Consider the following 12,130-nt stretch of genomic DNA (forward strand, 5'->3'; position numbering starts at 1 on the left):
ATCATCCTTGCCAGTGGGTACTAGTGCCAGTGCAGTGCCTTGGGGGTGATGCAGCCATAGTCAATGACATGCATGGTCTGCATCCTTCTCAAACGAGGTCCAACGACACCTGCCACATGCATGTACATACAGTGCAGACACATCTGCTGGAGCTGTGTCCCCTGGCACACATTCTGAGCCCTAACTTTTCTCAGTAATTACCACCCCCACAGTATACTTAGCTTCCCCTATCACCTACCCATATCACACACTCCCATCCATATCCTTAGAATGCACCCATCCCAACTATGTGCTTGTTACTGATTTTTGTCACTGTTCCCCTTTTTCCTGCCTGGACATATGATAACAACTCCACTGTGCCCTCACTCATGTGTTTCATGAGCAGCTGATGTCTGACACACAATGTGGCAAGTCAATGCACTGTAGAGCATAGCTTGATTGTAGTATTGTATGTGTCAGTTTTAATCTTTATTGTGTCTAACCTGCCCCATAGTCTTTGACCAACTGCCACCTCTTTGCCTGCACTAGCATATTGCATCCACCTCTGCCTGACATGGACCTCTCCAGTTTTGGCAATCGGAAGTGGGAAGTCATACCACACACATTTTAGGTATAGGCACCTGCCCCCCCTTATCTCTAGGGAGCAAGTCATCACTCCCCTCTCAAAGGCAAAACATACAGCCTCCATGGAACCCAATATCATCCCAGGTTGCATCCTACATGAACTCAGGCAGGAACTTGCAGCACCATTAAGCACCTTATTCAACGAAAGCCTGAGTACTAGCTTCATTCCAGCTGAGTGGAGGACAGCCACTGCCACCTCTTTGCACAAAGGTGGATCATCCACCAATCCAGGAAATTATAGACCCATCAACCTAACTAGCCTGCTCTGCAAGGCCATGGAATGGATTATCATGGACCTCATTAACAAGGACATTGGCAACCTCCAAACACTCGATACCACACAGTTTGGTTTTGTCAAGGGGAGGCCATGTCTGTTAAATTTGGTTGACTTCTTTGAGACAGTCACCAAAGCCATGGTCGAGGGGAAGATGGTGCACAACACCTACCTTGACCTGGCCAAAGTCTTTGATACTATTGCCCACTTGGGTATAATAGATAAACTCTCTCAACTAGACATCAATTCATATGTTACCAGATGGGTAGTAAACTGGCTCACTGATAGAACCCACCTAGTCAAAATACGGGAAGCCACCTCAAGCAGTAGACCCATAATGAGCAGTGTACCCCAGGGATCAGTCTTGGTGCCTCTGTTATTTGGAATATACTTTTCTGAGGTGCAACGTCCATATCTTGTTTGGATGTTATGTTAACAAAAAGTGCAACTGGGTTAAAATCTGTTATTTTTTGTAATAAAACATATTCTAACAAATATCTGCATTATTCAAGCAATTACCCATATCATGTTAAGAAAGGTGCCATCAAAGTGCAAATGGTTAGAGCGGCAAAAATGGTTACTGAGTTATTTGAATTTTTGGAAGAATGCCATTTTATAGGTAATATGTTTTTAAATAGGGGGTATCCAGAATATTTAATTGATGACATAAAATATGAGGTATTTAGGAAGAGGCTTTTCAGAGAATATTGCCCATTATTAACAGCCCCAAATATGTGTGGAGTAGTGGGTAATTGTAGTAATGGTACTTTAAATCATCTAGAGGAGAGTGTACAGTTATTAAATGGACAACAGAATTTGGACCCCAGAGTTTCAGTGGCAGCAAATAGTATACAAAAATCTTTTATTTTTACACATAGTGTGGATAGTGCATGTATTCAAAATATTGTGTGTAAGAATTGGACTATGATAAGACAAGATAGTGTATTAGTTAACAAGTTAGGTGAAAACCCTAAGTTTGTTTTTAGATGTGGTGGCAACGTTAAGGATTTGTGTGATGGTGTATCTCATCAACACCCACCTACTACGTAAAAGATGCAGAAATGAAATATGTGCCCTCAATTCCCATATATTTTGGAGTGTGAATATGTGAATATAGGTTCAAAAAATATTTTTGTTTCTGGAAGGTATTCATGTCAGACAAAAAAGGTGGTATATGCAGCAAAGTGTTGCCTTTCCATGGCATGTTATGTGGGAAAATGGAGTGAAGGCTCAAACAACGTATATATCAGCATTGTAATGACATCCAGATAAGGAAAGATACAAGTGCTGTGGCTAGGCATATAAATGAATATCCCAAGCATAAATTTAAATTCTTAGTCTTGGAACATGCATGAGTTAAACCTAGGGGTGGCCCATGGAAATTAATTTTAGAACAAAGGGAACTGTGGTGGGTTTTGTTTTTAAATGCAGCTTCATTTCCAAGACTAAATGAAGTAGTTTCTATCTCTAGTGTATTGAAACTGAGAAGATTTGATAGATGAATTTTTTATATAAAATATATATATTTTTTATTAAATGTTTTAGATATTGCATGGCTCTTTAAATTAATTACTTATGTTTGGGTATTTAAAGGGTGGTCATATGACTGTTTGAATTGTTCTGAGGAAGGCTTGGATTACCCTTGCCGAAAGCGCTTAACTATAAACAACAAATTTTGGTTTTAGTGAACTTTCTTGTCGTGCCTTTTTGGTGGATTTAGTTGGTGCTTATTTCTGGAGACATTATCTTCACATATTTCAACTTCCGCAACACAGTTAGGAGAACCATTTATATCTAAGAGACAATTGGGTGAAATAGTTCTATCTTGCATTTCGGTATCAGCTTGACAATTAATCTTGTCACCTAGAATGGGATTAAAGTGACCTGTAGCTCACTTTTGAATAACTTCATTCCTCAACTCATTAATCAGTGCAATTGGATATCCTCTCTGAAGGAACATATTTTTCAAATTTTCACATTCATCCAAAACTCTTTCCCATAATGTAACCATATGGGCTGCTCTCAAAAAATGCCCATTAAACACTGCCCATTTTTGAGTGTAAGGATGGTTACTAGTAAAATGTAAAAAAGTGTTTGAATATGTTGTTTTGCAATGAATTTCTGCTGACAATCTATTATTCAATATGTCCTTTTAATAAGGACATCCAAGTATGGAATTTCTCTTTATTAATTAAATGGGTATATTTCAAAAATGGTGTAGCTGTATTAATGAATTCTAGAAATTCCCTTACTAAATTACTGGGGCCCTTCCACAGGATAAACATATGATCCATAAAGTGGGTGTATGTGGTACAGTACATCTAAAAGGGGACTGGAACTAGAAATCTTCTCTCCCATTCTAACATCATGATGTTAGTGTACAACCCCCCACAGGAAGACCCCATAGCTACTCCTTCTCTCTGATGATATAGTTCTCAAAAATAATGAAGTTAGATCTCAAGACGATATCTAATGATTATTCATATATGTTAATCTGGTCTACTGTTAGACGTTTTGTTCCTAAGTAGTCGCAGAACCATTCTTCACCAATTTCATGTGGTATCACAGTATATAACTCTTTAACATCTATTGTAATAAATAAATATTCATTAGAAAATCTGTTTCCAATCTCTTAAGAAAATCCCATGAGTCAATGCATAAATGGGGTTCATTTAGAACAAATTCTTTTAATTTAAAATCCAAGAATTTGGCTAAAGGGTGAGTAATGGGACCCCTAATGTCTACAATCGGGCACATAGGAAGTTGGTTCAAATCCTTATGGATTTTTAGGTACTCCAAAAATGGTTGGAGTAACAGGGTACATGACACTTAAATAGTTGTATTCTTCTACTTAAATAGAACTATCAATAAATAAATCCTGTAAAAAAACTTTTTATCCTGGAATAAGTCCGATTAAGCTCATTTAATGAACTTTTTTCATAAGTTCTACTTTCCAGTATAACTTTCATCTTCTTAACACAATCAAAATTATTCATTGCCACCAATTCCCCATCCCTTGTCCAGCTTTATAAGTCTAATACCTGGTGTTCTTGATAGTAGTTCTAAGTTCATAGTTTCCTCTTCTGTTAAGTTATTTTTAATACAAAACTTAAGTGTTTGCTTGGAACACACAGTTCTAATATCTAATTCACACATTTGCTCAAATAATTCGAGGGATGGATGAAGGGGGGTTGAAAGTACTAGAAACTCTTAATGCATTGGTTGTCATGTTATCATTTTGAAATATCAAATTTAAATTTAATTTATGAACATATTGCTTTAAATCTATTAACACTTGTACCATATTAATTTTTTTACTAGGTACAGTACAGCTATCATACTGTTTACATTCATTTGCATTCACAATGGAGCTCTTTAGCATAATGCTTCTCATTTCCAAATCATTATACCCATTAGCATATGATGCTGGCTGCACAATTTTGCCTGGTTAAGGAATGGCATTACCTGTGCCCTGCCCCTTGCACCACAGCTCTTCATGCAGTTTTACCTAACACAATGCATATTGTTTCTGAATTATAGCTAATATATTACCCAATCTAGATTCTTCCTACTTTTTTAATGCAATAGTTTGACTGTAAGATCTGTAGACTCAGTTTATTTGAATTAACTAATCCGCGGGAGTGCAGCAGTAGCGATGTTGCCTCACAGCAAGAGGTTCTCCTGTTCGATTCTCGGCAGGAGTGCAGAGAGTGCCTTCTGTGTGGAGACTGCTTGTCCTCCCCACGGTTGGGTGGGCGTTTGAAAGACATGTGTAAATGGGCATGCCTTCTTTGAAGGTTGGACATCGAGCTGGCACCTCGGTGTTCATGAAAATCTACTGCCAATCATTAGCAGACTGGAGTTCTGCTGTGGCGACCCCTAACCGGGAAAAGCCGAAAGACAAACAACAAATTAACTATGCCTGTTTTTCCATGCTAAGCAGTAATTGACTCGGATAAAGGGCAGGTACTCAGCTTCATCTCTGTTTCAATAATGTATATATAAGATGTATATTTCTTAAGCAGGATAAAATACTGATTATAATAGTCCCTTTTCCAGTTGGGTCTATGAAAAAAATATATTCTTACATCAAAGAAAAACAAGGTCATGTCTATCAAAAAAATATCAAAACAGTCAGTTTGGCTCTTGATGATGGTTACCATTGATGTGATACCTGACCCCATGTGCAAAAATGGGAAAAAAGGTATAGTGGATGATGGCTGGATGTCATAAAAGTATGAAGAAAAAACAGCAGAATATTTTTATAAAGTATGAAAGTCAATACTTACATTATGATGTAATTTACAGTGTTTACTGAAACTGTGAAGATTATGTGCATATATGCACACAGACACACGCACACACATGTATATAAACACATCTATACCCACATATAACATTAGTGCTCATAAGATTTACTGAATGAAGTAAGGAAAAACTTTATTTTAGAAGAAAATAGGTATTCTGTCTGATTGCAATGGACGACTTTGGAAAATATATATATTTGTGTAGTATAATGCTAAGGACCAAATGATCCTCTTAGGTATGAAATGTTTTGACAGCTCCTTGATATTCAAAAACCTTCTATTTTAACAGATACATGTACTTTACTGACTGGGGCAATGAACCAAAGATTGAGAGAGCTACCATGGCAGGCAACTTCCGTGTGCCGATAGTTAACACAAGCTTGGTGAGGCCTAATGGATTAACCTTGGACTATGACGAAGACCTGCTTTACTGGTGTGATTCTTACATGTAAGTTTAGGTTTGGCTATGAAGGAGTAGAGTGATTATGTCAGCGACAATACTGTACATTGCGGTTTGCAAATACTTTTTCTTATCTACGTGTTTCATTTTTTGCATCTTCTCTCTTTCTCTCTTGCTCTTTCTCTTTGCTGGCTTTCCATGATGCTTGGTTCACCTTGTCCCAAAACTTTGTGTACACATGCAAACCTATATTGCTTCATGAAGTCTTTGAAACAATGTGGAACATTTTATTTTCAATTCTGCAGAAACTCAAGAGAATGGATTAGCTGAGATTTACAGGGGTCCTCTTGATGGCCACATCTGGGCTGCATCTGTATTTTTTTTTTATTCATTTGGTACTTAAAGAGAAAAAGGGTGGGTGGCAGCTAGTGAGAGTAGTGAGAACACTGTTCTATTTATGCGTTTATTATTTGTATGCCTTTGATTATTAGAGTAAATTTATCACCAAGTACCCCAATGGATTCACATACATCTGTGGTCCATCAGTACCTGCACTGCTGAATTATAATGTGTAGCTTTATTTGATCTTATTTCACCTTTCCATATATTACATCATTAGCAAAAATTAGCATTGTCTTATTTTTCCATTCATTTAGCCATTTCCTTCTGTAGAAACATCAGCCACATATAGGTACAGAAATTACAACTTTAGGACTTTCACAGAGACTTGGACACTTAACATTTACATATTTCCTGTCCCCATTGATGGCAATGACACCTACACTGAGATATACACCAATGCATTGTATAAACATCTATAGAATTGCACGGACTCAACCTTTCCTAATAGGACCAAAGTAAGATCCTCAAGAAAAAACAAGCCTGCCTGGTGGACATCCACCATAAACTGGTTATATAATAAAAGGAAGAAACTGTTGTCTAAGAGCATGAAGGAATTATCTCGGAATTGGAAGCACACCCTTCTCAGCTTGAACAAGTAAATTCTAAAGCTAACTATGAATCTAGATTAGCATTCCTAGCTAAGGATAACCATAAGGCATTCTTTATCCACATCACAAACCTTAAAGGAAAAGCCCAGATTTGCACTGAACTGGTAGTAAATGGTACCACATATACTGAACCGGTGGAAATAACCAACTTGCTAGCACACATATACCCCAAAACATTCCTACCACCTATTCTCTACCTAGTATCTCTAAAGAGCAGATCTTAACCACTCAACCCAAGGCCAAAAACAGAGCCACTATAGGACCTGATAATATCCCAGACTGCTTTCTCACAGGTTTAAAACACAAGTTAGCAACACCATTGGATATTCTTCTCAACCACAGCCTAAGCACTGGTTTTGTACCTGCTGAATGGAAAACAGCTACCATCATCCCCTTGTGCATCCACTGACCCTGGGAGCTATAGACCCATTAACATGACCAGCCTTATCTGCAAGGCCATGGAGAGAATCATCATGGACCTTATCAATAAAGATATAGGAGACCTTCAAACACTTAACCCAACCCAGTTTGGTTTTGTTAAAGAGAGATCCTGCCTGTTGAACCTGGTGGACTTCTTCAAGACTGTCACAAAGCCCTGGACAAAGGCAAATCTGTTCATACGGCCTACCTAGACTTGGCCAAGGCTTTGACACAATCCCCCACTCAGGCATCATTGAAAAATGTACCCAGTTGTGGGTAAACCCATATACTGTAAGATGGGTTGCAAACTGGCTCACCGACTGATCACATACATTCAAAAACAGGGGACTCCACCTCCACCATCAGACACATTACAGTAGCGTTCCACAGGGATAGGTGCTGAGGCCTCTATTGTTTGGAATCTACTTCTCAGAAGAACAGGCAAAAACAAAAGGTCTGTGGCTAACAAAGTTTGCTGATGACTGCAAACTGGGAGCACTTGTTGAGTCCCAAAATTATGTCAGCATTCTACAAGAAGGACTTAACGCAAACCAGTGACTGGTGTCAAATTCATGGTCTTAAACTCATGGCAAAAAAATGAATTATTGTCTTTTTTTAGGGAATGCAGGCAGATTCAATCCGCCCTTTTTAAAGTATTTCTGCCGATCATGATTACACTTTTACTTGAGCTATCACAGGGTAACTTACAGCAGGCAGCTGTGACCCAACCTGTCAGGACATTGTTTTCTATAGAAATGGACCATTGTCTGTCATGCACGAAACATAGCTTTCTGTTATAGTAAAGTTATATGTGGCATACCAGCATGTACTGCTTTGTGAAAATTGTATATGATTTTTGCAAAAAGTGGTTTATTTTGTTAGCGTAACTGTGCAAAATTTAATAAATAAAAATGAAGTGAAACATTTTGCATGCGTGCTTTCTTTCATATACCTTTATCTGTCTGCATACGTAAAATAAACATGTTCTACATGTTCTAGAAAATCAGATTATTATACTGTATTTTCACACCCAATAAAGCAAGTCCCATTACTTTGTAAAAATTTGTCTCAAGAAGAGCAGCAGCAAATTGAGACACATTGTTCATTTTAAACATTTCTTTTGTAGAACTTAAGTCTGAGCTCCATAATTACTCTCTTGACTATTTACTACAATAGGTGCATCAGAGATGGGTGAATACTCTGAGATACTGCAATCTCAGTGCTAGAATATATTTCCCAATTTATACTTGTAATTCTAAAGTTCCAAGGTTTAAAGTTCTGGTCCTCAAACTATCAACAGCACACATTCTTCTGTTGAACATCTTTTCTGAAAATAAACTTTTTACTGAAGAAGTAATTTTAGTCGCATGTAACAATATACATGCATTTTCATTGCCTCCAAATCTGCATGTAATAATATATGATTTATGGCCCTCTGCTAGGTAGATTATAGTTTCATAGTTTCATAGTTTAGTACTAGGCTATCTGCCCTGGGGCATTTGCAAGCCTAGCCATAGTGATGTGGCTTTCGCCACCCCATGAAATGGTACAAAAATGCACAGAATAGATTTAGAATACTGTGCCTCTGTCTAGTAGTGACACAGTGAAGGTCCCCTTATATAATAGAATTAGTTTACTGTGCCCCTGTCTAGTAGTGACACAGATGTGACCCCCGGGGTAAAGTTACGATCTCCCATCCACTCATCAAGACTTCTCTTGAAGAGAGCTAATGAGGGACTCTGCCTAACATGGACTGGGATTCTCTTCCAGAGCATGGGAAGCTTCTGGGTTATGAATCTATCCCTCCAGCATGTCCTATTCATACTTGTGCCGAGGTTTAAGTCTTTAGCTCTCGTGGTTCTGATGGATTTGGTTTTTTGAGGTGGAGCATGTCCATCAGTTCCTGATTGGACATGGCCTTGTACGTCAGGCACAGATCACCTCTGAGCAGGCGGTATGCTACTGAATAGAGCTGGAGTTTCTTTAGTCTGGCAGAATAAGACATATGTTGGAGACCCTTGATCCTCTTGGTGAGGTACTTTTGTGGTCTCTCCAGCTGTTGCAAATGCCAGGTGAGGTACATACCAAATGGGGCATTGTACTCAATCATGGGTCTGATGAGGGAGGAGTATAGGGGTACAATGACATTCTTGGATCTGGATGTGAATCCCTTCATGATAAGGTGTGCAAGGTAGAATATCTTTCTAACCACTTTGGCAATGTGGGTGTCAAATGAGAGGTCGCTGTCGACTTGGGTCCCTAGGTCTCTGATTACTTTTTCCGTACTCAGAGGGTTGCTGTCTATGTGATAATTTGTGGGTACTTTGTTTTTCCCAAAGGGGATGACTATACATTTTTTGGCATTTAGTTTAAGGCCATGACTCCGGCACCAGTTGTCCGTTTCTGTGAGGCCTTTTTGTAGGATGTATGTGTCCGCTGGTGTATCGACTATGGCGCCTAGTTTGCAGTCATCTGCGAACTTTGTCATTTCAACTTGAAATAGAATGAACGGTGTGGAGTCTGAAAATTACTACATGGGCTGCTACAGACCAAAACGCTGTGGACACTAGCAAGAACACTACTTACTAATTTATTCTTTCTCAGATTACCTATGTAATTCAATTCAGAATTCAAAACGGGGGAGTTAGATCCTATCCTAGCATACAGTCAGTGCAAGGCAGAGAAACATATTTCTGATGAGATGACAGCCCATTGCAGAACTCAAAAAAATTGCACTCTCATGGCACATAGCCCTTTAAATAGTTTGGATGATTGGCAGTTCACCAACAGCATGTCTGTAGGATGTAGTAGGAAATGGAGGCAACTACTGAAAACATGCGGACTCCAGACAGAACGAATCCCAAGAGAGAACCAAACTGCAGAAACAAGCACTACAAGGCAGCAATATCAGCCACTGTGTTGTTCTGTACTAATTAACCAACCGTTATACTCTTTGTAGCCTTGACAAAATAAATATATGCATAGAGCAAAAAAAAGGCAGGAGGCAAATCTAATTTTTCTTTCAGTCTTCTTTATGGTGAATAGCAAAGGTGATCACTGCCTTAGGTTCACATATAGAGCAGAAGAGGGAACTGCCATGAAGATATTCTGAAAAGAGAATAAGTGCTGGTTGTGGCTGATGAGAGGAAAAAGGAGGAGGTGGTAGACAAGAAAGAGAGTGAGAAAACAATAACTAGAAGACTACAGCTAAGCCTGCTCCAGGACAGAGATAGGAATACCTGGCTGTGATGCAGACAAATCCTTGGTAAAGGGGATATTCCTTAATCATGAAGACAAATCGCTGGCAGAGCTATTGCACAGGGGGGAGGGGGATGCTGGAGCTAACTCATGTTATGTGTGGTGATGTTTGTGATGTCACTAGCTTAGCCTAGTTAGGCATACCAAAAATCCCCTGGTGTGCTGGACTACTGTATGTGGCACTTCAGGGTCCTCTGCTGCACTTCCCCTGTCCAACTTACCATTGGTACAGTCTCAGCCCTGGGGAATTAAATCCCTCTGTCCAACATACCAGTGGTATGGTCCCAGCACCTGGAAGTACTACAGAGGACACTTAGCTAGGTATCTTATGGTCAGCTGGGGGGGCAGAAATGGGAATGAAAAAAGAGAAGAATGTAGGTGAAACTGAAGAGAAAAGATATAACGTTCTGACAATGACTAAGTAGATTAGTGAAAAGTAATTCTTGGAGCACAGACTATTTTGTGTCAAAAAGAGTGACAAAGGTGAATAGGATAGTGCAATGCAGTCCTCACTGTTTTATTTGCAAGCAAACAAACATGTGGAAGGTGACTGAAAAGAACCTTAAGGCAGGTCAATAATGTAAGAAAGATTTTGACAAAATAATTAAAATAAGCCATTATCTGATATAATATGGTGGTTTATAGAATAACTTCCTATCTGTAGTGCTTCATATTTGTGATAAAGAGGTCATTGCATTTTTACCTCATGATTCTGCTTGGGAAACAAAAGAAATAAATAAAAATAAAATAAGATAAAATTGGCAGACTGTGCTAGCCATCTAGTGCTTAAATACCTGAATAATCCACATGTCAGTGATGAATGTTATTTTTAAATCATTGTTATTGCTCAGGTCACCATTGTCATATAAGACTGTTCTTTGTTTTCTTCTTAGGCAGAAAATTGAACGTTGTACTCTGACAGGACAGAATCGACAGGAAATCATTGCCATGGTAGTGTATCCCTTTGCTATGACTGTGTTTCAGCAGCACATATACTGGACAGACTGGAACACCCGCAGCATCTACAGGGCAAATAAAGATGATGGCTCGGGCATGATTGTCCTCCTGAAGGACATTCAGTACACACCCAATGATATCCACATCTTCAGCCCCAGCAAACAACAGCAATGCAACAATTCATGTGAGCTCTTCAACGGGGGTTGCAGTCACATCTGTGTGCCAGGTATGTTAACTAGATTTGCATACAGTGTAGCAATTCAAGTTGTAAATGTCTAGCAAAAAGCCAGTGTGAGTGCAGAATAATAGCATGTGATCTCTGTCACGTGGGTAGCAATAATAGCATGTGATCTCTGTGACATGGGTAACTAACAACTTTTGCATTAAACACTGCATGCCTCCATTCTGTATTTTATCTATGCTTTGTTATACTTTCAACACCTAATATGCACATTACATTTATATCTATATCTATATCTATCTATCTCTCTCTCTCTCTCTCTATATATATATATATATATAGAGAGAGAGAGAGAGCAACATACATGCACACACACACACACACACACACACACACACACACACACACACACACACACGCGCACATACACATATATATATGTATGCACACACACACACACACACACACACACACACACACACACACACACATGCATACTCTATATATATATATATATATATATATATATATATATAGGTCTACCTGAATTAACCGACAGCACAAAAGACCGACACCGACATACCCGACATGAAAACACTGACAAACCATAACAACGAAAAGTGAGAATCCCGACACTGAAATCACCGACAATGTAATGATCGACACATCCCCATAGATTCCACTGTACACACCAGTGAT

The 12,130-nt window shown here is 38.8% G+C and overlaps 1 protein-coding gene across 1 annotated transcript in view; it reads left to right on the forward strand.

The window, feature by feature from the left end:
• Positions 1 to 12,130, forward strand: part of LOC122788060 (low-density lipoprotein receptor-related protein 2-like) — a 1,238,079-nt gene that overhangs the window by 634,142 nt on the left and 591,807 nt on the right. Inside the window, exons 42-43 of the mRNA XM_044054982.1 lie at positions 5,495 to 5,653; positions 11,187 to 11,476. Of these exons, the coding sequence (XP_043910917.1) occupies positions 5,495 to 5,653; positions 11,187 to 11,476 (449 nt within the window). The remainder of the gene's footprint in view (positions 1 to 5,494; positions 5,654 to 11,186; positions 11,477 to 12,130) is intronic.

The sequence above is a fragment of the Protopterus annectens genome, chromosome 13.part0 (assembly GCF_019279795.1).
Source record: "Protopterus annectens isolate FY-2018-M chromosome 13.part0, PAN1.0, whole genome shotgun sequence".
In the NCBI taxonomy this organism is placed as follows: domain Eukaryota; kingdom Metazoa; phylum Chordata; order Ceratodontiformes; family Protopteridae; genus Protopterus; species Protopterus annectens.